General features: G+C 52.8%; 1 protein-coding gene and 3 non-coding genes across 4 annotated transcripts; all 4 read left to right on the plus strand.

The window, feature by feature from the left end:
- Window positions 1-1,417: 1,417 nt before the first annotated feature.
- Window positions 1,418-26,549, plus strand: arid4a (AT-rich interactive domain 4A). Its single transcript, XM_030044231.1, is given in 26 exon segments — window positions 1,418-2,228; window positions 3,174-3,221; window positions 3,583-3,693; window positions 6,966-7,031; window positions 7,691-7,781; window positions 8,566-8,645; window positions 8,727-8,824; window positions 8,930-9,059; window positions 9,154-9,233; window positions 9,394-9,470; window positions 10,027-10,211; window positions 10,436-10,508; window positions 11,100-11,194; window positions 11,297-11,394; window positions 13,236-13,476; window positions 14,269-14,513; window positions 14,714-14,875; window positions 15,706-15,787; window positions 15,991-16,210; window positions 16,320-16,382; window positions 18,511-19,879; window positions 19,881-20,089; window positions 20,262-20,366; window positions 21,103-21,297; window positions 25,128-25,274; window positions 25,582-26,549. Coding segments are annotated over 25 exon segments (4,332 nt in total). The 5' UTR covers window positions 1,418-2,228; window positions 3,174-3,215; the 3' UTR covers window positions 25,686-26,549.
- On the plus strand, window positions 7,153-7,233 carry LOC115354808 (small nucleolar RNA SNORD53/SNORD92). Its single transcript, XR_003927810.1, has one exon. It is a non-coding gene; the product is annotated as a small nucleolar RNA SNORD53/SNORD92 (small nucleolar RNA).
- LOC115354806 (small nucleolar RNA SNORD53/SNORD92) lies at window positions 8,315-8,395 on the plus strand. The gene has a single exon (XR_003927808.1). It is a non-coding gene; the product is annotated as a small nucleolar RNA SNORD53/SNORD92 (small nucleolar RNA).
- LOC115354810 (small nucleolar RNA SNORD53/SNORD92) lies at window positions 14,947-15,027 on the plus strand. Its single transcript, XR_003927812.1, has one exon. It is a non-coding gene; the product is annotated as a small nucleolar RNA SNORD53/SNORD92 (small nucleolar RNA).
- Window positions 26,550-26,624: the final 75 nt, after the last annotated feature.

Raw genomic sequence — 26,624 nt, forward strand, 5'->3', positions numbered from 1 at the left:
CCGGAGCGTCCCGTGCCCCCGCAGGAGGCCGGAGCGCCCCGTGCCCCCGCAGGAGGCCGGAGCGCCCCGTGCTCCTCCAGGAGGCCGGAGCGTCCCGTGCCCCCGCAGGAGGCCGGAGCGTCCTGTGCTCCTCCAGGAGGCCGGAGCGTCCCGTGCTCCTCCAGGAGGCCGGCCTCACGCCGCTGAGCTTCTCCTGAGCTCCTCAGGATGTGAGGGCTGCACTCGGCGTCTCAGCACAGGACTGGACTCTGGGTTTGGAACCGGTTTGGTTTCTGAGAGAGAATCTTCACAAAGCAGTGACATCAGAGTTTTATTGACTCCTGATGAATTTATCTCTGCTGTTCTAACTTTTCCAGCTGCAGATTGGAAATACAAATCAAGATGTGAACAGCTGAGGTGAAGTGAGAAAACCTCCAGACAAGCCGTCTTGTTTTTCCAGTTTGAACAGCTGAGGCCGGGCCCACCAGTTCACAGCAGATCACACCAAAGGATTTTCAAAGGTTTTATCTCGTAACAGTTTTCACTGTAAGTTTTACATATTTCAGACAGAGTGGGAACAGCACAGCTGTTTGCATTTCCACAGGCGAGCAGCCGTGCCTCAGCACAAAACACAAATTAAATATTAGAAACAGGGAGGCTCAATAGATCCACTTTCATTTGAACCTGGAGCCACTGAACACTACAGGAACACTGCAGGCTCCGTGAAGTCATAAAACACACACACACACACACACACACACACACACACACACACACACACACATAGCAGCTGTCAGCTGTGTGTGTGTGTGTGTGTGTGTGTGTGTGTGTCCTCTACATGAACCTGCTCTCAGAACAGTTGCTGTTCTCCTGTAACTCCGCCACAACAAACTGTCCACTTTACTACACCGCGCCATGTATGGCTTTACCCGAACTCTCTTCCGGTTACGTAACACCGACGCTGTTCCCGCCCACTCCGCCTCTCCACAAACGGCGCCACACGCCGGGCCTGGCGTCCCCCCGGCCCCGGTGCGTCCCCCCGGCCCCGGTGCGTCCCCCCAGCCCGGTGCGTCCCCCCGGCCCCGGTGCGTCCCCCCGGCCCCGGCGCGTCCCCCCGGCCCCGGCGCGTCCCCCCGGCCCCGGCGCGTCCCCCCGGCCCCGGCGCGTCCCCCCGGCCCCGGTGCGTCCCCCCAGCCCGGTGCGTCCCCCCGGCCCCGGCGCGTCCCCCCGGCCCCGGCGCGTCCCCCCGGCCCCGGTGCGTTTCCGCTGTTTTCCTGCCGTACCTGCGCCGCCCCGGCAGGCCGGGCCTCCTGCGCTCCGGGCCGCCGACTTTGTGAATGAATGTGCTGAAGAGGAGCGGCGCGGCTCTGGAGCCTGACGCACAGCACGTCACGCCAGACGCCATTTAAAAACATGTCGGTTTGCTGATTACTTCTTCATCAGCGAAGTTACATAATATGACAGAAATGACTCAAATCCATTTTCCTGTCAGTGTAAGCCACTCTTCATAACGGCTTGGACAGTCGCAGCGAAAAGCACCTTTCTCAGCAAAGATCCAACTCGTAGCGTCTTTCACCTCCTGCTCCCACGGCGCTCCTGCACCAAAACACGCAGTTTGAGCGCGAGGAAGAGCAGCGCGAACTGATCGCTACAGTCCAGATTTTGCTTAAATAAAGTGATGAACTATGGATATATATACGCCGAATTTATTAGAGAAGCTAAATAAACGTATCAGGTGTCAAATCGTGCTCGGATGCGGGGTTATATTTGCGGCTGAGGCCGGTCACTGTGACCTGACAGGTGGGTGAATGCAGGCTGGCGGTGCGTCCTGCGTGCAGCAGCACGGAAGCTCGCGGGGACCACAGGCGGGGACAGGCTTCGTGGAGTCTCCGTGCACACAAGGAAGCCGCTCAGCCAATGGCGACGCGCCGCTGCCTGGAACAACACGTGCGAAGCCAATCACGTTCCCCGGCCAAGGATTTTCTCGCGAACTGGCCTGTGATTGGACGAGCGGGCACCAGGTGCCGTCACGTCCCTCAAGGCGCCGTGTTCGTATCCGCCAACAGCTGCGAGGGGAGCGGCGCGGCCTATGAGAATGACCAGATCGTCCGGCCAATCACATTTCCCCCTTTCGACCACCGTTGTCGCCGCAGCCAATCAGGTGTCGGGAAACAGCGCTCGGGCTCAACAGCTTGTTGTTCGTGTCGCTTTGCAACCCGAGCGAGAGGGGAAGCGGCCGCGTCTTCAATGTAAGTATTAAAATGTTCGCATTTATCCGTAAACCCAACGCTAACTTCACGGTTCAGCCCGGCGGGGACTCGGGCCCCGGGCTCCGGCCAAACCCCGGAGGGGGGGTCGGTGTGTGTCCAGTTTGCGGCTGTTGGAGCGGCGGGAGGCTGCTGGAGCTGAATGGCAGCAGTAAGTCGGCTTGTTTTCGCAGAGAAATGTGAGGTCCTGCGCCTTTTGTGGAGCCAACATATTAAATAAATAAATCAGAACACGGACTTTGTGTTTGGTCGCAGCCCGTCGCTTCGTGTTTTGCTCGATGGAAACTTGGAGGAGCAGGAGCCGCGGCGGGTTAGCAGCTAGCAGGCGGTTTAAATCGCCAGATGATCCACAAACTGGCTAACGAGGCACTCCGCTCGCTAGTTAGTTAGCCAACCAGCTAAATTTAGCTCCGGGCTGGAGAGCGGATCCCGGTCTTTTCTTCGCCCCCCGACAGAAAGCAGCCTTCCTCCGCACTTTGTGAAGGTTACGTGTCGGTGCGGCGAGCCGCGGGCGTCGGGCTCTGTTAGCTAGCAGCTAGCGGTTAGCAGTGCGGCTAGCAGCTAGCCGAGCCTGACATGGCGCCGTGACTCAGACGGAGCGGAGCGGAGCGGAGCGGGAACAGCACTCCGCTCCGCTCCGCTCCGCTCCGTGTTGTTGTCCAGCTCGGCCACGGCGCCGCTCTCAGCCCGCTCCCAGCCCGCTCTGCCCCGGCGCAGCTTCACCCCCCGGCCCGGGTCCCGGCGCACGCAGCCCGGGGCCAGCTGCTTGTTTCTGCCACATATTCGGTGCCTGTGGGAGGGAGCGGGCCGTGAGCTCCAACCCAGGGGCTAGCTGTTAGCTTCCTGCCTAGCATGATCCAGGCGACAGGGCTCCTCTCCGTCCTTTTTGTCCCACAATTACAACTCCTGTCCTCTTGTGTCTTTCAGAAAACAACCTTTCGAGCTGGACGCCCTCAAACAACCTGAAACATGAAGGTGAGTGAGTCCCTGCCTCCAGGACCAGCTGGGGGACACACAGCTTTTTAACATTTCACAGGTCCAGTTTGAACTGGCAGCAGCCCAGTCTGCCCAGTGCTGACATGCAGCTGCTGGGGCTCCTGATCCAACATGGCAGCCCCTGATCCAACATGGCAGCTCCTGTGTGACTTCACAGGGAGGTCGGGGACGGTGTGTTTCTCCTGGGGGGTCATGTTGTGTTTCCTGCAGTTCACTGATGAACACAGCCAACTGTACTGCCATGTTACTCTGCTGCTGCTGGCCATAAAATCAGAGCTGGTATGTCATGGGGTGCGTGTGTGTGTGTGTGTGTGTGTGTGCGTGTGTGTGTGTGCTGCAGGCAGTGGATGAGCCTGCCTACCTGACAGTGGGGACGGATGTCAGTGCCAAGTACAGAGGAGCGTTCTGCGAGGCCAAGATCAAGACGGTCAAACGCATGGTGAAGGTTAAGGTGAGACACACACACACACTGGCAGCACATTTTTCGTAGACCAAACACACAGGCAGCGTGTTATGTAGGTGGTGCTCTATTTAAACTGCCCGACCCATGTGGCGCTCAGATGAGACGATGAGAGCGGCTCTACGTCGTCGCCCAGGAGGAAGATCCACAGACTGAAAAACTCACGGCTGCACCGGCCAGGAGGAAGAGGGCCTGTTTGGAAAAGTAGAGCCTGAAATGTGACGTGACTTACGACAGAATGTCATCAGTGAGATGCGTTTTTATTTGGAACATGACTGGAAGCCGATCTGGATGCTGCTGTGTTGCTGCCGGCCCGAACCTGTGAGGGTCGTCATGATACCAGAAATTCAGCGGTTGATACCTAAACCAGTGAATTTCCAAGTTTCTTAATAGTCGTATCGATACCACGGTAAAAAAAAGAAATTAAAATATCTGCCTTACGTCATCATCCACTCCTTTATTAAAGTCTATTGGACATTCTACTATGTAAGCCCTCAGGTATTTAAAGTAAACTATAAGTCACCTGCACTTAAATAACTTTAGACTGCACAGAATTTCAACTGCAGGATCCAGCAGAGACATGAGGAAAACATGGAAGTAATAAACAGGCTGATACATAATTCGAAAAAACAACAACATGACATGCCTGTTGGCTGAAGTGTTTCCTCCTTTCACCTGGAAGCTTGGATGGCACTGTTTGTTTGTTTTTGAAATTATTATCATCCCTGGTGAGTCCTTCCATCCTCGCCTCTCTCTGAGCGTCTGGAGGACGAGCTGAGGTGAAGCTGCCGCTCCGTCTCTCACCTGTGTCCGTCTCTTCAGCCACACCTGCTGCCCGGTCAGCTCTGGAGGAACACGTCACGGCCCGCTGACGGCTGAATGATGCATCCGGTCCCTCGGCTGGAAAACGGGTTCCGTCGTATTTTTGCTCCGTTGGCATCGAGGTGTTGGTTCTGCTGACGTCACTAGAACCTGCGCAGTTTGACATGTGATGTCACTGGTCCTGCGCTTCTTTTCAGCAACTTGGGTTCATTTGACTTTGAGGAGGGGCTCCGCCTCCTCGTCTTCATCAGCCCACTTCCTGTTCCCTGGAGGTTTGGAGCAACAAACCGCTGCTGCTCTGCACATTTATGTTTTGTATCTTCATTTATTTATTGGTTTATTTTTTAGGGACAATACACACCAGTCAACAGTTAACCAGCCACAAGACACATCAGTGTGTGTGTGTGTGTGTGTGTGTGTGCGCTCTTATGTGGAAAAAAACAAAACCAAACCCTGTGTGTGTGGACGGGGCCAGAGTCAGAGCGTTAGTCTGTCAGCAGATAGAAAGTGTAATCCTCCATCATGCTGAGCGCTGGAGGTGTGTTCTGTTCTGGAGCTCAGAAGCTGAAGAGGCTCTGAAGTCTCCTGGGACTGCCTGGCTTTAACATGAAGACCCAGCGCGGGACGGGCCGCCCAGCGTGGGACGGGCCGCCCAGCGCGGGACGGGCCGCCCAGCGCGGGACGGGCCGCCCAGCGCGGGACGGGCCGCCCAGCGTGGGACGGGCCGCCCCGTCTCTGTTTAGCACTAAAACACTAAAGCAATTTCACTCCATTTGTGATTTTTTTGTGTGTGTTTTTGTTTTAGCGGTGAAACTGAAAGCTGTGAGTTTGTGTGTTTGTGAGGCAGGAAAACAGAGAAGAGCCTTTTCATCCTGACCAGCTCAGAGTTCCTCCGTCACAAGGCCACGAGGCGCCTGCTCCCTACTTCAAAATCAGAATCTGCTGTGGGGGCAAAACTTTGTTGTTGTTGACAAATAATTCACTTTGATTCTGTTTTATTTGCACGAGTCAGATCATGACTGAAGTTTTCTCAAGAAAACAACAACAGCACAGGTGCGGCTGCAGCCTCGGCAGCAGGTTTGAACTGGCTGTTGCTGCGACGCCGTGACAGATCCACCCAGCAGCTGCTGCTGACGTCACCGTGGACGTGTCAGTAAAGTTATTCAAACAAACTCTTCTGCCGATGCCGTGATATCAGCTGAATGCTACAGCTGTTGACGTGGCAACGGGATTTGCTGTGAACTCGAGTCCACGGCAGTTCTTCCCGTGGCGTTCCTGCGGTCGCTCCTCGTGTCTGTGCCTGAGCGTCGCTCTGAACGCCGTCCGGCTCTGAGCACAACGAGACATGACAACATGATCGTCACTCACCCAGGACTGGGGTTTTCAAACTGGGGTCCCAGGACCCCTCAGGGGTCCTCTTCTGAACTCACCTGCAGTTACACTTACCTGTGGCAGACGCAAAGTGACGCACACCTGAGAGTGTCACCCCAGCAGCAGGTGGAGCGACAGGGAGGAGCACAGACGGGATGAGGAAGGAAGACAGACAGACAGACAGACAGGTTTCACCTGCTGGAGGTTTGGGAGAAAAACCTGCAGCCTCTCTTCCACAAGGTGACGGGGCGTCCCGGCGTACGGAGGAATAGATTCATTTAACTTGGACTTTTTTCTCTAAGTTAGAACATCATGGACATTTACGTTTGTTTTTGAAGTGTATGGTTAGTCTCAGCAGGACTTCCTCTGCACAGAATCCTCTGGAAAGGCTCTGTGGACTCATGGACATGCAGCTTACGAGTCCTTCAAATATATTAGATATATATTTCATATTAAATTAGAAAATTGCTGTGCCAAAATGTACAGATATAGAGATGCCAACACAAACCTGCTCTGAATGAACAAATGTTTAATTAACATTATCATCTCGGTCAGAGAAAAAAACAAAACCAACAAACAAGAACGTAAGCAGAAAACAGAAACTGTATTTCTAACGATCAAAATGAAATATTTAAAGGTCAGATCAGTGACACTAGATTAGATTTAATCTGTTCATGTAAATTAAAAATGTTCCCCTTTAGATCCAGTGGAGGCTGAGCTGGACGTCCCGTGTCAGAGTCTGTAAGCAGCTCAGCATTACAAATAAATAGATCAATAAGGTGGCAGGATTTCAAACGTCCAGGCTTGTTGGACGTCCCGCTCGACAGCAGCGTGTCGTTCAGACGCCTTCCACCGCCACACACACACACACACACACACACTCTGCAGGCAAAGGTCAAAGGTCAGCTTCAGGGAGAGGAGGCTCACACTGCGTTCACCTGCTCTCTGGAGACACGGCGTCACCTCAGCTTGGTGTGACATCATCATGAGGTCATGTGATGTCACAGCACAGAGGGACCAATAATCAGCTGATGTTGAGTTTTCACTGCGTCTCCCCTCTGTCTGTCCAGGTGACTCTGAAAGGAGAGAGCACGTCACAGGTGGTGCAGGACGACCAGGTGAAGGGAACCCTGAGGGTAAGACACACACACACACAGACACACACACACACACACACACACACACACAGCTGCTGTCAGAACAGGTTAAATCCAGTCAGGATGTCAGTAACACTCAGGTGTGTGTCACCTGTGCTCAGAGGGATGATGACACAGAGAAAGGTTTCGCTCACTGGACTGAAGTCCTGATGATGTCACTTCCTCTTGGCTGTCTGACCCCGCCCCCTCATTAACCCTTTGAAACCTGAGCAGATTCACCTGATTCCTCTGACACCTGGGCACAAAGGTGATGAGGAAGAGGGTGAGAAACGTCCAGGAAGGTTCTCAGAAAACTGCAGGAAAGAGTGTGTGTGTGTGTGTGTGTGTGTGTGTGTGTGTGTGTGTGTGTGTGTGTGTGTGTGTGGTGTGTGTGTGTGTGTGTGTGTGTGTGTGTGTGTGTGTGTGTGAGATCAGCTGCTCTGCGGGTCCAGACCTGCCTCAGGTTTGTTTACATGTGACAGCAGCTTCAGGCTTCAGCAGGAAGGAGGTCAGAGGTCACAGCTCCTCCTGGGACACAGGAACAGTGTGTGTGTTTAATGACGCGGTGTGTGTGTGTGTGTTTAGTGACGCGGTGTGTGTGTGTGTTTAGTGACGCTGTGTGTGTGTGTGTGTGTGTGTGTGTTGTCTCTGTGGTCCAGGTGGGCTCCACGGTGGAAGTGAAGACCAACGAGGGTCTGTCCAGTGAGGCGGTGATCAGCAAGCTGACGGACGCCAGCCTCTACACTGTGGGTGAGTCTGCTGCACACACACACACACACACACACACACACACACACACACACACACACACACACACGGTGAAGAGAAGCATTTTAGTTTATATGATGAGAAGCCCTTCAGGTGTCCTGATGTCCTCTCCCTGTGGGAGCCTGTCACACCTGAGCCTGCAGAGCTTTGTCAGGTAACGTCAGACAGACAGACAGACAGACAGACAGACAGACAGACAGACAGACAGACAGACAGACAGGCAGGCAGGCAGGCAGGCAGGCAGGCAGGCAGGCAGGCAGGCAGGCAGGCAGGCAGGCAGGCAGGCAGGCAGACAGACAGACAGACAGACAGACAGACAGACAGACAGGCAGACGGACAGGCGCGTCCTCGGTGGAGCGAGTAAATACACAGTTTTTATTTTAGAACATGAGCAGCGTGTGTCAGGGCTCAGTCAGCTGATCAGCTGATCAGCTGGAAAACGTCCACATGTTAAAAATCCTGTTGTTCATTTGTTCTTTTCTGAATAAAGTTTGAAAAGGTGTCACCTGTGCTCAGAGGGATGATGACACACAGAAAGGTTTCGCTCACTGGACTGAAGTCCTGATGATGTCACTTCCTCTTGGCTGTCTGACCCCGCCCCCTCATGTTAATCCTTTACCTGCTGGAACCAACCAGCAGCCAGTTTGGCAGTATTAACCCACACGCTGTGTGTGTGTGTGTGTGTGTGTGTGTGTGTGTGTGTGTGTGTGTGTGTGTGTGTGTGTGTGTGTGTGTGTGTGTGTGTGTGTGTGTGTGTGTGCTGCAGTGTTTGACGATGGCGATGAGAAGACTCTGCGTCGAACGTCCCTGTGTCTGAAGGGAGAGAGACACTTTGCAGAGAGCGAGGTGAGTCGTGTGGGCGGGGCCTGTTGGAGCTGTCTGTCTCTGCTGTTGGACCCGTCTCACTGTTTCCTGTCTGTCTCTCAGACTCTGGATCAGCTGCCGCTGACGAACCCGGAGCATTTTGGGACGCCTGTGATCGGGAAGAAGTCGAACCGCGGCGGGCGGCGCTCGTCCCAGGCCGTGTGAGTCTCAGTGATGTCACAGTGATGTCATTACAGAGCAGCTCCTGTTTCACCTGTCTGTCTGACCTGTAGGAATCTGTCTCTCTCTGCCTGTCTGTCTGTCAGGGCGGACGAGGAGAACTCGTCTTCGTCCAGCGAGGAGGAGGAGGACGACCGGCGGCGGCTGAACGACGAGCTGCTGGGGAAAGTCTGCAGTGTGGGCGGAGCCGAGGAGGGGGGCGGGTACCTGGGCCTGGTGAGGACACACACACACACACACACACACACACACACACACACACAGAGCAGTATACAGTGAGCTGACTTTGTGTGTGTGTGTGTGTGTGCAGGTGGTGTCTCCCAGTTGTAACGATGAGCTGACGGTGAAGAAGGATCAGTGTCTGCTCCGCTCCTTCAGCGACTCCAAGTTGTGAGTTCATGTCTGTCTGCTCCCCTGTCTGTCTGCTCCCCTGTCTGTCTGCTCCCCTGTCTGTCTGCTCCCCTGTCTGTCTGCTCCCCTGTCTGTCTGCTCCCCTGTCTGTCTGCTCACCTGTCTCACTCTGCCTGTCTCCCCCTCTGCCTGTCTGTAGCTACACGGTGGCGAGGAGAGACGTGCTCGTCGTGACGTCAGACAGCGTCAGCAGACCAGAATTCTCCTGCAGGAGAGGTGAGTTCACACGCCGTCCCAGCATGCACTGCTGCTGGTGAGTGGGCGGGGTTATTGGACATGAAACCTTCGCAGTCGAACAGCCAATCACAGAGCTTGTTGAGCTCTGCTGCATTACTCTGTATCTGTGTGTATAACATCTGTCATATATAACACTACAGCTGTATAACATTATAGAAATATAGAAATATAACACTACAGCTATATAACACTATAGAAATATAACAGTATAGAAATATAACAGTATAGAAATATAACACTATAGAAATATAACACTATAGAAATACAACACTATAGAAATATAGAAATATAACAGTATAGAAATATAACACTATAGAAATATAGAAATATAACAGTATAGAAATATAACTGAGTGGACCTGTTTTAGCTGGCGTCATCAGCACAGTAACAGCTGAGGCTCATGGGTAATGTAGTGTTGAGGGATTTGACCCACGAGACGCTGACTGTTTCTTTTCCTTTAGTGTCCTGACCAGCGCTTTTCCTCCTCCTCTCCTCCCCTCCCCTCCCCTGGTCCCCCCCCCCCCCTCCCCCCCAGGTGGGGAGGCGGCGCAGCTCTTCCTGAGCTCCCAGCAGGTTCCTGAGGTGTGGAAGATGGACATGAGTCAGATCCTCGACTCGTCCTCCAGCGGCGAGGACGATGACGACGACGAGGAAAAGGAGACCGACGAGGACGACGAGGACGAAGATGACAAGAAGAAAAAGAAGCACATAAAGGAGGAGGTGAGTCAGTTACCACGGCAACCGCCTCCTGCGGCTGGGAGGGAGGGGAGCTGTGTGACAGGTAGCGTGGCACAGCCTCCTATTGGCCAGCACTGCTGTCAATCAGGAAGACATTCAAGATGAACTGCCGTCAGATAGGGGATCCTGTCCTGACTGTCTCTCTCTCTCTCTCTGTGACCTGTCTGTCTGTCTGCCTGTCTGCCTGCCTGTCTGTCTGTCTGCAGCCGGAGGAGGAGCCTGACCCAGAGGAGAGGGATCTGTTCCTGCAGCAGCTCTATAAGTTCATGGAGGACAGAGGTGAGAACATGATGGAACCCTACAGGAACCCTAGAAGAACCCTAGAGGAACCCCAGAGGAACCTCAGAGGAGGCGACAGGCCTCGTGTCTGCCGGTCCGATCAAACTCACCTCTGAGTGAAAACATTTAGAAAACACAGAGACGTTTTGGAGCACAGGGAAAACTCTTTAAGTCACATTTTATCAAGCACTTTTATTTATACCGTGTGTGTGTGTGTGTGTGTGTGTACTAAGAGACACACATCTGTAATAGCACTTACCACCAATATCACACACTGGCCCATGCCTGCTGCTGTTTCATATCCAAAGCTTCCTAACAGCCAACCAACAGGAGGCTTTTATTGTGAAGCAGCAAATGGAATTTTTGAAACACATTTTGAAAGTTCTAACAGGAAGAGCCTGCAGGTCAGCTGTTTCCTGTCAGTAATCTGCACACGCTCAGCTCAGATTATTCTCCAGTTAGCATGTGTCTGCGGTTCAACCTGCACTGCTCACCTGTCTGACTGCCTGCCTGCCTGTCTGTCTGCCTGTCTGTCTGCCTCCTGTCTGTCTGCCTGTCTGTCTGCCTCCTGTCTGTCTCTCTGTGCCACAGGAACTCCCATCAACAAGCCTCCAGTTCTGGGCTACAAGGACCTGAACCTGTTCAAGCTCTTCAGGCTGGTCTACCACCTGGGAGGCTGCCACAAGGTGAGAGAGAGAGAGAGAGACAGCTTGCCTCGCTCGGCCACTCTGCCTCTGTGCTGTCAGGATAACTCTGTGTGTGTGTGTGTGTGTGTGTGTGTGTGTCAGATTGAGAGCGGCACAGTGTGGAAGCAGGTCTACATGGATCTGGGAATCCCCGTCCTGAACTCTGCAGCCTCTTACAACGTCAAGACGGCCTACAGGAAGTAGGTCACACACCCCTCACACACACTCCTCACACACCCCTCACACACACTCCTCACACACCCCTCACACACACACTCCTCACACACCCCTCACACACACCCCTCTCACACACACTCCTCACACACCCCTCACATACACCCCTCACACACTCCTCACACACCCCTCACACACACACACTCCTCACACACACCCCTCACACACCCCTCACACACACACACTCCTCACACACACCCCTCTCACACACACTCCTCACACACCCCTCACATACACCCCTCACACACTCCTCACACACCCCTCACACACACACACTCCTCACACACACCCCTCACACACACACTCCTCACACACCCCTCACACACACACACACTCCTCACACACACCCCTCACACACACACACTCCTCACACACACCCCTCACACACACCCCTCACACACACACACTCCTCACACACACCCCTCACACACCCCTCACACACTCCTCACACACCCCTCACACACACACACTCCTCACACACACCCCTCACACACACACTCCTCACACACCCCTCACACACACACACACTCCTCACACACACCCCTCTCACACACACTCCTCACACACCCCTCACATACACCCCTCACACACTCCTCACACACCCCTCACACACACACACTCCTCACACACACCCCTCACACACCCCTCACACACTCCTCACACACCCCTCACACACACACACTCCTCACACACACCCCTCACACACACACTCCTCACACACACCCCTCACACACACACCCCTCACACACACCCTCTCACACACACTCCTCACACACCCCTCACATACACCCCTCACACACTCCTCACACACCCCTCACACACACACACTCCTCACACACACCCCTCACACACACACCCCTCACACACCCCTCACACACACACACTCCTCACACACACCCCTCACACACCCCTCACACACTCCTCACACACCCCTCACACACACCCACTCCTCACACACACCCCTCACACACACACTCCTCACACACACTCCTCACACACACACTCCTCTCACACTCCTCTCACACACCCCTCACACACCCCTCACACACTGCTCACACACTCCTCTCACACACACCCCTCACACACTCCTCACACACACCCCTCACACACTCTGCTGTATTTGGGACAAAGTGTTTCTGAATCTGATGTCAAAGTGAGGAGGGAAGGATGCTGTTTCACTGTTGCTATGACAACATGTGACATCACCGCTGAGTCAGCTCTCTCATCCCCACACACTGACGGCAGACATCCTCCAAGATTTGCTTTTTCAGCTTCCCTTTCCCTCTTCTCCCACTGAGCCTGGTCAGGAAGTTAGCCCCGCCCCCTCCACCTGCAGGTCCGTATGATCAGGTGTGTGTGTGTGTGTGTGTGTGTGTGTGTGTGTGTGTGTGTGTGTGTGTGTGTGTGACATCAAACAGCCTGCAGGTGTGAAGCTGCCAAACCACAAAGCCATGAAAACAGAGCAGAAGGCAGAAGCAGACGAGGTGATGTGGCGTCACTTTGCTCAGGAAGCAGCTAATCTGCCACCTGAGCAGGAATCTGAACCAAATTATCCAAAAACAAAAGAGTTTAAAAAAAATGTGAGTGTGTTTAAACCTGCAGCCGCTCACAGGCCACAGGTGAGTCTGCTTCTCTGCTCAGGTAGCTTCCTGTTAGCTTCCTGTTAGCCCTTAGCTTCTGTTGACAGACCCCACCTCAGAGTGTGATTATAAACCTGACTCTGTGTGTGTGTGTGTGTGTGTGTGTGTGTGTGTGTGTGTGTGTGTGTGTGTGTGTGTGTGTGTGTGTGTGTGTGTGTGTGTGTCAGGTACCTGTATGGATTTGAGGAGTACTGCCGCTCGGCTTCCATCACCTTCAGAACCATCCATCACAACAACCCCCGCCCCCCGACCACACCGGCCAATCAGAAGTCTGCTGCAGCGGCGGAGCATAAGGACCCCGCGCTCACCATCAAGGCGGAGCCTGTTGGTGACAAGGGCGGCGAGGGGGCGGAGTCTGAGAGCGAGAGCGAGAAGGAGGAAGTGAAGGAGAGACACTCGTCACCGAGGGTGAGTCATGGCTGCAGGTCACATGACCTCACATCTGATTTGCTGTGATTTTGTTGATTAGTTTCACATTAACAATTAAAAATAATCAAGATCCTGACCACAAATCTGGAAAAAAAAATTACAATTTCATTCCAGTGAGAGGAAATGTTTCAGTCCAGGCTGATGTGCAGAAATCCAGACAACATGCTGTCAATAACACAACTTTATTTATACATCAGCTTTCATACAGGGATTTACAATAAAGGCCAAAAAGAAAAACATAACAAGCATAAAATAGGCAATTTAAACCAAGTGCAGGTCCTGCTCGATAAAACCAGGCAGTCAAGTGAAAAACAGACAACAAAAAACAGATGCCAAGAAAACAGATGGAGATAAAAGTTTGGAGATGAAACAAATTAAGAAATCGAACGCCGCAAAAAGAAGTAGTTCTCATTCTCAAAAAACGTCAAATAAAAAGTCCCAAAGCTGCGATTGTGAGAAACACGATGCATCGCTGCTGACAACCAAACAAAGAGCTGTCCCATCCCCTTTTTATACTCCAGCCCCTTGCAGCCTCACACACTCAGTCACTTTCCAGGTGCCGCTACTTAAGTCAGTGAGGGCTCAGGGGAGGGGCTCAGGGAGGAGATTGAGATTGAGATTGAGATTAAAATCAGACGATGGCCAGGCTCCTGACCTCTGACCTCCGGGGCCGAGCTGCCAGGTTTGGAGAGAGCAGGCTCGGTGTGGCCTTGTGGGAGCGATCAGAGAAGACGTTTCCTCAGTCTGTCTGTCTGTCTGTCTGTCCAGCAGGGCAGGAGGAGGCTCGCCCCCAGCCACGCCCGACCCGAGAGAGAGAGAGAGAGCCGGCCGGACAGGAGAGGAGCAGGAGGAGGAGGAGGAGGAGGAGGAGGAGAGACCAGCGGCGAGGAGCAGAGGGAGGCCCGCCGGCGCAGCAGCCGCAGACTGGACGACTCCGAGAGAGGCTCTGAGGAGGAGGAGGAGGAAGACGAGGACGATGAAGAGGATGAGGAAGAGGAGCGGAGGAGAGGAGACAGGTGAGCAGAGACAGGAGAAAGAACCTGAAGCTTCTCTGCTTCCACACAAACTAAAACAGCAAACCTGAAACCTGAAACCTTTTGTTCCTTATGAAGCTAATATTCTCCATGCTGACCGCAGCGTGCTCACTGTGTCCTCTGCTGTGTCCTCTGTGTGTGTGTGTGTGTGTGTGTGTGTGTGTGTGTGTGAGTGTGTGCAGGAGTGAGGAAGAGGAAGATGGCGACTCTCTGGCGGGGACGAAGGTCAGAGTGAAGTACGGCCGAGGAAAGACTCAGAAAATTTATGAAGCAAACATCAAGAAGACGGACGTGGACGACGGAGAGCAGCTCTACCTGGTGCACTACTACGGCTGGAACGTCAGGTGTGTGTGTGTGTGTGTGTGTGTGTGTGTGTGTGTGTCTCAGGTGTGTTCACTCAGGTCACCTGTGCTCAGAGGGATGATGACACAGAGAAAGGTTTCGCTCACTGGACTGAAGTCCTGATGATGTCACTTCCTCTTGGCTGTCTGACCCCGCCCCCTCATGTTAATCCTTTACCTGCTGGAACCAACCAGCAGCCGGTCTGCCTCACCTGGGCATCAGTCAGACATGTGCTGCTGGTTAGTGATGCACTGTGAGTGTGCACAGTGTGAATCTAATAAAGCAGCAGAGCTCAGCAGCAGCTCAGGGACAAAAGAGTCAGCAAAGACTGACTGACAGTTTCCCTGTGCTGCCTTCACTGACCCAGTGAGGCCGCGCTGCCTTCACTGACCCGGTGAGGCCGCTCCGGCTGTGCTGCCTTCACTGACCCGGTGAGGCCGCGCTGCCTTCACTGACCCGGTGAGGCCGCTCCGGCTGTGCTGCCTTCACTGACCTGGTGAGGCAGCGCTGCCTTCACTGACCCGGTGAGGCAGCGCTGCCTTCACTGACCCGGTGAGGCCGTGCCGGCTGTGCTGCCTTCACTGACCCGGTGAGGCCGTGCCGGCTGTGCTGCCTTCACTGACCCGGTGAGGCCGCGCTGCCTTCACTGACCCGGTGAGGCCGCGCTGCCTTCACTGACCCGGTGAGGCCGCGCTGCCTTCACTGACCCGGTGAGGCCGCGCTGCCTTCACTGACCCGGTGAGGCCGCGCCGGCTGTGCTGCCTTCACTGGCCTGCTGCTGCAGGGTTTTCCAGGTGTGTGTGTGACGTGATGGCTGCTGATGTGTGTGCAGGTACGACGAGTGGGTGAAGGCCGACCGCATCATCTGGCCCGGAGAGAAGGGCGCCAAGAAGAGGCTGAGGAAGAAGGTGAAGGTGAGGCGTGATGTCATCACACCTGCCTCGTCAGAGGAGGTGGCGTGTGACACAGAGAAAGGTTTGGCATGCTGGACTGAGGTCCTGTGATGTCACTTCCTGTTGGCTGCACACGTGTTAGAGACGCATGTTCATGTGCTCCATTCTGCTCGTCTCATTGGTCAGCTTGGCCTCAAGTTTCACTTCCTGTTTCCTGTCCCCAGCAGAACAAAGACAAGGACGAGGCAGACAGAGAGGAGGACAAGGCGGCGGCGGCGATGGCGATGGTGAAGCCGCCGGCGGCGAGGCGAGGGCGTCCTCAGATCAGGACGACGCCCGGCGGCTCGGCGGGACGCAGCGTCTCCAAAACGCCAAGCAGCGACGGCAGAGCGGCCAACAGGAGCTGCAGGGCGGAGCCTCCACCTGGCCTGGCCAACGGAGACAGTGAGGACCCAGCTCACCTTCACACTCACACACACACACACTCTCACTCACACACACACACACACACACACACACACACACAAACTGATGATGTCACTGTCCTCTGCAGACACTCCGAGGAGGAGGACCAGGAGGACGTCAGGCATGTACGACTCAGACAGGAACTCACACGGTGAGCACACACACACACACACACGCACGCACACACACACACACACCCTGTCCACACTGACCCGTCACGTGAACACATCATGGACCAATCAGCTGTCAGCTCAACTAAACAAAGAGGCTCCTCAAGGCGAGCAGCAGAGAGACAGGAAGTGGCGTCCGCGTCGCTCAGCCAATCAGAGCTCTCTGATCTGAACATCACACTGAGACGCCGTGACAGGCTCTTATTTTCTTGATTCGATGTATTTCCTGTTGAAACAGGAAGTTAGGGTGGAACAGAGCAAACCCAAACATTATGCTTGTAAAGGTTTTATTGTTTGAAATTTAGATTTGCAGCCTCTCGTGCAGGATGATGTCACTGAGGCTCTGCCTGACAGGAGGGCGGGGTCATGTGAGGTCATGTGAGGTCATGTGAGGTCATTTCATGGCGACTTAAGACAAGACCATGGACCTTTTTTTTTTTTCCAGAATCAGCAGCACCAACATATTTCTGTCACGGGTTAAAAGATTACAAGGTGGAAATGTGGAGATGCCAGTGAACGCAGCATTGGTCAGGTGACTGCACTGACACCTGTTCAGGTGTCGGGACGTGTCACAGGTGTGTCTGCCAGCGGGACGTCCCGCTGTGCCTCCAGAGGACTGCTGAAGGTTTTTAAAGCAGGCAGCCAGGTTGGGGTTGAGTCTCTGCTGCAGGTCGCCTCCTCTCGCTGTGATCAGCTGTGACGCTCTGCCTGTGGGGCCCCGGGGCCCCGAGGGGCCTCCAGGGGCCTGAGTTTAATTTCACTGTAATTTAATAGATAGATAGATAGATAGATACTTTAGAGCCCACGCACACTGGCAAGTTTGATCCGCGCCCGAGCACGATTGCCCCTAAAATCCGGATTCTTTGACCAGCGTGATCGCTCCGTATCGTGCTTGAATACAGTAACTTCCCCCGCTCTGGCACGGTTGGAGGGGGTGTGCTTCAGCGCGGTACGGGCGCGTACATGAGCACATGCACGGTCACGCATGCAGTGCGCGGACATAAATCATGCAACTTTCCTCCTGCCTCTGCAAAATTGTTTAATGTGCGCAGCGCGATTACCGGCGAATGGCCGCGTTGCGCAATCAATAATCAACCGTGTTGTCTGTGTCGCTGTCTGTTGTGCTGCTGCAACCGCGTATAAACAAAAGTCGGTTTATAATGAAAGTACAGCAGTCTGTGTGCCGAGATCCGGCAGACCTGGTGCTGGCCGCGGCTCCGCGCGGTGTGCGGCCACCCGGTCTGCCGGATCTGACAGGTGCCGCTCCGGCTGTCAGTTGGACCTTTCTGAAGAAGGAGGAAGTTTCCTCCGAAACTGTCAAGATAAATAAACATCCCATGTCTGACTGAAAGGAACAAAAACGTCTTTTAGTTAAAAGGAAGACATGATGAATGTATTTGAACTACATTGATTTATAATGACGTCGGGCCATGCCTGTTGTCGTATTTCAACGTGATGACGTGCACACCGGGGGCAATCGTGCTTGGGCGCGTTTGGGCTTTAGGTAATGTGAGTGCAGGCCAGCCGGGGACTGGGGAGGGGGGGGGTTTGGCTTTAGCACGATACGGGCTCAAACTTGCCAATGTGAGTGGGCCCTAATTTATCCCAAAGGAAACTCACAGTTTTCAGCAGTATCCACAGATTACAAGATTAAATAAATAAAAAATAAAGAATAAAAGATGACACTAGAGATCTAAGTACCCAATGTGCAAAACACCATGTGCATAATGATGTGGGCAATGTGCAAATTTACTGTATAAACAGATGATAAATAGCAGCAAGCAATATATACACTATAAACAAGGAATATAGAAAAAATAGAAATATGAAGAGTTTAAACAGCAGAAAACTGTTGGAATGCAGAAAACTGTTGGAACATTTTCTGTGGCTTCACTGGTCGGAGCTGAGCCGGGACGTCCCGGCGGTGTAACCCTTCAGGGGCGGGCGCTGCACCCTCAGAAATCCTAAAATTCCCCGGATGGTAGTTTTTTAAAAACAGATTTTTAAAAGCGTCAAACGTTTGTAAAAATGTAGGAAGTCCAAGTCTGCTCAGGTGAGGATCTGTAGCCCCTCCCCCTGCATCACTGACGTCTGCTCTCTCTCCCCCAGAGGATTCTGGGAACTCGTCGGAGGACAGTGACCCAGACGAGCCTCCTGAGAAGAAGGTGTTGGCGTGGAGCGAGCGGGTGGAGGCGGAGCCGCCACGCCACGAGGAGCAGAGGCAGGAAGTGGAGGAGGAGGAGAGGACGCCGTGTGACGTCGCCAGCGCCGAAAACACCTCCGCCCCCGCCGCCAATGCTGCCGTCACCACGGCAACAACCGCGGCAGGTCCACAGCCTGTGGCCGCGCCGCCGTGTCCCAGCATGCACCAGGAGCAGGCCGACAAGCTGCTGAGCCAGTTAGAAAAGAGGGAGGTGGAGCAGGAGGAGGAGCCTCCGGGAGAAGCCGCCGTGTCGCCCGCTCACCTCGACAAACGGGACAAAACGTCGCCGGCACGGGAACGAGTCGCCAAGACGCCCCCCGCCCCGGAGCCGCCCTGCAGGACGCCGCCCGCCGCCGCCAATAAGACGACCGCGTCACCGGAGAAACCCTGCAAGACGTCCCCGCCCCCGGACCGGCTCAGCAGGACGCCGCCCGCCGACAGGCAGAAGACCTCCTCCCCGCTGACGGAGAGCGTGAAGGAGGAGGGGCCCGCCCCCCTGTCCTCCCCCAGGGGCAAAGGGCGCCGGGCCAACCTGCGGGAGGCGGGATCCGAAACTCCACCCAGAATCCCCCTGTGTGCTGCAGTTACCACGACGACCAGCCCCGTCACCCCCGCCGCCAGCAGTCCCAGCCACACGGCGGCGCTGTCCTCGCCCCCCCGCGGCGTCCTGAAGCGACAGGATGAGCCCATGGTCATCTTACACTGCCTCCCCAGCCAGCGCCTCCCCGACGCCGCCGCCTCCGACACCGACTCCGCCACCGAGGAGGAGGAGCAGCAGCAGGAGGAGGAGGAGAGGAGCGGCGGCGTGGTGAAGCGCAAGGCGGCGGAGCAGAGGACGGTCGAGAAGAAGCTCAGGAGAGAGGAGGCCACGCCCACCTCGCCCAAAACCACGGCGTCTTCGATGCGGCGGGCGGACGCCGACAGGAGGAGCGAAGGAGGCGTGAAGACGGAGGAGCGGCCGCGGCAGCCGGAGGACAAGCCGAAGGAGGCGGCGGAGGAGCCGCCGACGGGCGGAGCCGCTAAGGAGGCGGAGCCCGAAGCCGGGTCGCCTCCCTTCTCTCCGGAGGCGGCGGCTCCAGGGGGCGGAGCCTCGGCGCTGCAGCAGGAGGAGCTGATGCCTCAGATGGGCCCGGAGGCGCTGGTCTGCCACGAGGTGGACCTGGACGACCCCGACGACAAGGACAAGCCCGTCCCGTCGGGGGAGCACCTCCTCCTGATGATGAGGGAGCCTCACCTCCTGCAGCCCCCCCTCGCCTCCCCCCACCCCCCCCCACCTCGCCCACGCACACCCCAGGCTCCTGACCTCGGCCACGCCGCCGGGCTCCGCCGCCCGCGCCGAGGAGGCCCACCCGCCCCGCGGCGAGGCGGAGAGAGGGGCGGCGAGCGCGGAGCCGCAGGACGCCGACGCCGAGTCCAGCCCCGGCTTCGACGCCGGCGCCTCCTCCTCGTCCTCCTCCCTGTCCCTGCAGGACGCCAAGGACAGAGGTAGGACCCGCCCCTGAGATCTCACTACAGCACTGTTTTTCCCAGCATGCAGCAGTGTGATTATAAACCTGACTGTGTGTGTGTGTGTGTGTGTGTGTGTGTGTGTGTGTGTGTGTGCGTGTGCGTGTGCGTGTGCGTGTGCGTGTGCGTGTGCGTGTGCGTGTGCGTGCAGGTCAGAAGCGGCTGATGGACGGACACACCAGCCCGCAGGCCAAGAAGCAGAAACGCAGCCAGAAGAGACCAAACACCCCCAGCAAGATGGACAAGAACGGAGCAGGTCTGTGTGTGTGTGTGTGTGTGTGTGAGTGTGTGTGTGTGTGTGTGTGTGTGTGTGTGTGTGTGTAATTGCCACATTGTCACTGTTGGCTGGTAAATTAGCCCCGCCCCCTCCCCTGCAGTGACAGGCTGCAGGTCTGAAAGCAGTCAAAGCAAATGATTTCTGAAAGGCTGAGACCAAACCTCCTGATCCTGGATCAGATCAGAGGCTGATCAGCGTCCTCAGCACTTCCTGCTTTGTTTTGGTTTTTAATCTAAACGTCTGACTGTCCCTCTAACATGTTGTTTATAAATCTGTTCTTTGCCTTTTTCATGCGGAGGTGTTTTAGTGTCATTAGGCCCGTTTCCCCCAGAAGCTTCCTGGTGGTGTTTGGGGGGAGGAGCTGCTACAGGGGCGTCGTCTCTCTCGCCCCCTCACCTGTCCTGTCTCACCTGCCCTGTCTCACCTGTCCTGTCTCACCTGTCCTGTCTCTCTGAGAGGATGGTTCCTGTGAAGTCACCGGGCAGCTGTGACCCGTGACCCGGGCTCAAAAAGCATTAGCTAGCATGTCCGCCCCGTAAAGTTAGCCCGACGTTCCTGTGGTGGAAACGAGCCTTTAGTCACCAGATCATGAGGGAGGAAACTTCTCTGAGATTAAAGTGGCCTGAAGACGCCTTACAGCCCTGTGTAACTCTGTGTGTGTGTGTGTGTGTGTGTGTGTGTGTGTGTGTGTGTGTGTGTGTGTGTGTGTGTGCAGGTCACAGCAGCGACAGTGAGGACCAGGCCAGGCTGTCGTCTCTGTCCAAGCCTCAGAAGAGCCGCTGTCCCGGGCCGGGCCTCGCCTCGCCCACACACACACACACACACACACACACACAAGCACACACACACAGCAAGGACAAGCAGGCCTTCCCCTCCCCACAGCGCACGTACAAGTGGACCTTCCAGCTCAGTAAGACACACACACACACACACACACACACACGCACACACACACACAGCTGTCATGTGACTGAAGTGAGCAGGGCTGTGCAGTGACCAGCAGGGGGCAGCAGCTCAGGGTGGAGGGTTTTTTTGGGGGTTTTTTCAGCAAAACAAAATGCAAATTTGTGCGTTTCCATCCACTTCTGTCATGTGAATATTTGGAGTTGGTTCATGGAGGTGAGCACTAGGTGGCGCTAATTCTCCAGCCAGGTGACATCATGTACAAACAACAGAGGAGAGCAGGACAGAGGCAGAGAGGTGTGCAGCCTCCATGTTTTCTTTAGCGAGCTGAAGAGACGTTGAGCTCTCCTGTTGCCGTGTTTCCTCCGGACGCCGAGCGCAAGTCACCTGATCATGAACGTCGCCATTTATTGGCTAAGCCTGTTTCCATAGCAACTTATTCATATTTTCCTTTTATCGATACACCAACTTTCCCCCCTCAGCCAAGCAGAAAAATCTTTTTTCAGTTTCCATTCAGGTTTTTAATGTGCAGATTGAAAATGGAAATAAAAACAGGGCAGGATGTGGAATGAGTACCAGACTAACTGCCTGGACGGTTACCATGGAGACAGATTTACAGCGGGCGCTGTTTAGCGTTAGACCCGCCCACTCTTCTGTGATTGGTCTGTACAGCTGTAAGTCACAGCTTGTTTACAGGTGACAGGTGTGTGTGGCTGACTGTCACAGGGTGTTTGAGCCTCTGATGTGACAGATCACAGCCCCCATCCTGACCCCGCCCCTTCGCTGTCACACTGACCCCGCCCCTTCACTGTCACACTGACCACGCCCCTTCACTGTCACAGACTCCGCCCCTTCACTGTCACACTGACCACGCCCCTTCACTGTCACTTCATTGCCGTAGTTGCAGTAGCAGTAGTTGCTGTAGTTGTAGTTGCTGTAGTTGTAGTTGCTGTAGTTGCTGTAGTTGTAATTGCAGTAGTTGTAGTTGCTGTAGTTGCAGTATTGTAGTTGTAGTTGCAGTAGTTGTAGTTACTGTAGTTGTAGTTGCAGTAGTTGTAGTTGCAGTAGTTGCAGTTGCTGTAGTTGTAGTTGCAGTAGTTGTAGTTACTGTAGTTGTAGTTGCTGTAGTTGCAGTAGCAGTAGTTGCTGTAGTTGTAATTGCAGTAGTTGTAGTTGCTGTAGTTGCAGTATTGTAGTTGTAGTTGCAGTAGTTGTAGTTACTGTAGTTGTAGTTGCAGTAGTTGTAGTTGCTGTAGTTGTAATATTGTAGTTGCAGTTGCTGTAGTTGTAGTTGCTGTAGTTGTAGTTGCTGTAGTTGTAGTTGCAGTAGTTGTAGTTGCAGTAGTTGTAGTTGCTGTAGTTGCTGTAGTTGTAGTATTGTAGTTGCAGTAGTTGTAGTTGCAGTAGTTGTAGTTGCTGTAGTTGCTGTAGTTGTAATTGCAGTAGTTGTAGTTGCTGTAGTTGCAGTATTGTAGTTGTAGTTGCAGTAGTTGTAGTTACTGTAGTTGTAGTTGCTGTAGTTGCAGTAGCAGTAGTTGCTGTAGTTGTAATTGCAGTAGTTGTAGTTGCTGTAGTTGCAGTATTGTAGTTGTAGTTGCAGTAGTTGTAGTTACTGTAGTTGTAGTTGCAGTAGTTGTAATATTGTAGTTGCAGTTGCTGTAGTTGTAGTTGCAGTAGTTGTAGTTGCAGTAGTTGTAGTTGCTGTAGTTGCAGTAGCAGTAGTTGCTGTAGTTGTAATTGCAGTAGTTGCAGTATTGTAGTTGCAGTATTGTAGTTGTAGTTGCAGTAGTTGTAGTTACTGTAGTTGTAGTTGCAGTAGTTGTAGTTGCAGTAGTTGCAGTTGCTGTAGTTGTAGTTGCAGTAGTTGTAGTTGCTGTAGTTGCAGTATTGTAGTTGTAGTTGCAGTAGTTGTAGTTGCCGTAGTTGCAGTAGCAGTAGTTGCTGTAGTTGTAGTTGCCGTAGTTGTAGTTGCAGTAGTTGCAGTATTGTAGTTGTAGTTGCTGTAGTTGCAGTATTGTAGTTGTAGTTGTAGTTGCTGTAGTTGTAGTTGCAGTAGTTGTAGTTGCTGTAGTTGTAGTTGCTGTAGTTGCAGTTGCAGTAGTTGTAGTTGCAGTAGTTGTAGTTGTAGTTGCAGTATTGTAGTTGTAGTTGCAGTAGTTGCAGTTGCTGTAGTTGTAGTTGCAGTAGTTGCAGTAGTTGTAGTTGCTGTAGTTGCAGTAGTTGTAGTTGTAGTTGCAGTAGTTGTAGTTGCAGCAGTTGTAGTTGTAGTTGCAGTAGTTGCAGTAGTTGTAGTTGCAGTAGTTGTAGTTGTAATTGCAGTAGTTGTAGTTGCAGTTGTTGTAGTTGTAGTTGCAGTATTGTAGTTGTAGTTGCAGTAGTTGTAGTTGCTGTAGTTGCAGTTGCTGTAGTTGTAGTTGCAGTTGCAGTAGTTGTAGTTGCAGTAGTTGTAGTTGCAGTAGTTGTAGTTGCAGTAGTTGCAGTTGCTGTAGTTGTAGTTGCAGTTGCAGTAGTTGTAGTTGCAGTAGTTGTAGTTGCTGTAGTTGTAGTTGCAGTTGCAGTAGTTGTAGTTGCTGTAGTTGCAGTTGCTGTAGTTGTAGTTGCAGTATTGTAGTTGTAGTTGCAGTAGTTGTAGTTACTGTAGTTGTAGTTGCTGTAGTTGCAGTAGCAGTAGTTGCTGTAGTTGTAATTGCAGTAGTTGTAGTTGCTGTAGTTGCAGTATTGTAGTTGTAGTTGCAGTAGTTGTAGTTACTGTAGTTGCAGTTGCTGTAGTTGTAGTTGCAGTAGTTGTAGTTGCAGTAGTTGTAGTTGCTGTAGTTGCAGTAGCAGTAGTTGCTGTAGTTGTAATTGCAGTAGTTGTAGTTGCTGTAGTTGCAGTATTGTAGTTGTAGTTGCAGTAGTTGTAGTTACTGTAGTTGTAGTTGCAGTAGTTGTAGTTGCAGTAGTTGCAGTTGCTGTAGTTGTAGTTGCAGTAGTTGTAGTTGCTGTTGTTGCAGTATTGTAGTTGTAGTTGCAGTAGTTGTAGTTGCCGTAGTTGCAGTAGCAGTAGTTGCTGTAGTTGTAGTTGCCGTAGTTGTAGTTGCAGTAGTTGCAGTATTGTAGTTGTAGTTGCTGTAGTTGCAGTATTGTAGTTGTAGTTGTAGTTGCTGTAGTTGTAGTTGCAGTAGTTGTAGTTGCTGTAGTTGTAGTTGCTGTAGTTGTAGTTGCTGTAGTTGCAGTTGCAGTAGTTGTAGTTGCAGTAGTTGTAGTTGTAGTTGCAGTATTGTAGTTGTAGTTGCAGTAGTTGCAGTAGTTGCAGTTGCTGTAGTTGTAGTTGCAGTAGTTGCAGTAGTTGTAGTTGCTGTAGTTGCAGTAGTTGTAGTTGCAGTAGTTGTAGTTGCAGCAGTTGTAGTTGTAGTTGCAGTAGTTGTAGTTGTAGTTGCAGTAGTTGTAGTTGTAATTGCAGTAGTTGTAGTTGCAGTTGTTGTAGTTGTAGTTGCAGTATTGTAGTTGTAGTTGCAGTAGTTGTAGTTGCTGTAGTTGCAGTTGCTGTAGTTGTAGTTGCAGTTGCAGTAGTTGTAGTTGCAGTAGTTGCAGTTGCTGTAGTTGTAGTTGCAGTTGCAGTAGTTGTAGTTGCAGTAGTTGTAGTTGCTGTAGTTGTAGTTGCAGTTGCAGTAGTTGTAGTTGCTGTAGTTGCAGTTGCTGTAGTTGTAGTTGCAGTTGCAGTAGTTGTAGTTGCAGTAGTTGTAGTTGCAGTAGTTGCTGTAGTTGTAGTTGTAGTTGCAGTGCTGTGTGCTTTGTGGGCGTGCTGTGTGTGCAGGCGGTGACGTGCCTCCTCTTCCTCCTCCTCTTCCTCCTCAGATGAGCTGGACAGCATGTCGAGTGCAGAGCGGATCTCCTTCCTGCAGGAGAAGCTGCAGGAGATCAGGAAGTACTACATGAGCCTCAAGTCAGAGGTGGCGTCCATCGACCGCCGCCGCAAGAGACTCAAGAAGAAAGAGAGGGAAGGTGAGACCGAGCACATCAGCCCACCCCACACACACACACACACACACACACACACACATACACACACATATATATATATATATATGTATGTGTGTGTATATAGACATATATACACATATATATGTGTGTGTGTATATATGTGTATATATATATGTGTGTATAAATGTATAAATATCATTTTCTAATTCACTGGCTAAAAGATGTTGGGCAATGTAGTCTTGGCCAGATAGATTAAACTAACCGCCCTCTCTCTCTCTGTGTGTGTGTGTGTGTGTGTGTGTGTGTGTGTGTGTGTGTGTGTGTGCAGTGTCTCTGACCACAGCGTCCACCTCCTCAGGCTCGTCGGACACCGGCATGAGTCCGTCCTCGGCGTCGCCCACACAGAACACCGTGGCTGTGGAGTGCAGGTGATGACACGCCCGCCAGGCCCGCCCCGCGCTCCCCACAAGCCCCGCCCACGCCCTCCGCTCAGCCCCGAGGGCATGCTGGGAAAACCCCCGCCCTCCTCCGACCGCGGCTTCCGCTGCTAGCGGCGGGTGCGTTACGGGACGTACCCATAATGCACCTGCGTCCCGTTGGCGTGCGGTCAGCGCTGCTGTGGCAGAGGTCAAAGGTCACCCTGTTAGTTTGAGACGCAGCACAGCTCATTATGCAAAAGTATTTTTTGGTCATCACTCTTTTTAAGAAAAAAGGAAAAGAAGAAAAAAAGTTTGGCGAGCGGATGAACTTCCTGTGAGTCTTTTCTGTCTTTTTATATGTAATCAGAGCTTTTATTTTGGTAAGGCAAAAATTTCAAGAAGTATATTACAGCTGAGAAGTTATTTAATGAAATATTTCTAGACCTGAACTTTTGTTTTTGTGTAAAGTCTCTGCAACTTGTGAAATATATTTATTCTGTTGGACACTTTTTTTTTTTTTTTTTTTTTTTTTTTAATGCAGTGCGGGGCTGACCGCAGTACTTCCTGTTTCCTGTGTGAGGCGCTGGGCGGGCGCTTGTGTTTTTGTACATAGACCCTTCATGTAAGAAAAAGAGAAACAAACATACCATGTATTTGAAAAATACATTTTACACGACTGTAAAGAATGATTTATATTATTTTTTAAGAAAGACATCTTTGTACCGGTATATTATGGAAGCTTTGAGTTTTTTCTATGTGGCGGCGGAGAGCGGCGACTCGTTTCCCTGACAGCAGTTCAGTCTGAGCAAAGCCATGTTGTACCTTTCTGTAAGATAACGCAGAGCTCTCCCGGTTTCTAATAAAGTTTTTAAATATGGACGCAGACTGCCGCCTGCTCATTCAGGAAGCTGCGGATGTTAAAAATCCTCTCATAGAAAGGATGTGGTTCCTG

The sequence above is a fragment of the Myripristis murdjan genome, chromosome 22 (assembly GCF_902150065.1).
Source record: "Myripristis murdjan chromosome 22, fMyrMur1.1, whole genome shotgun sequence".
Lineage (NCBI taxonomy): Eukaryota > Metazoa > Chordata > Actinopteri > Holocentriformes > Holocentridae > Myripristis > Myripristis murdjan.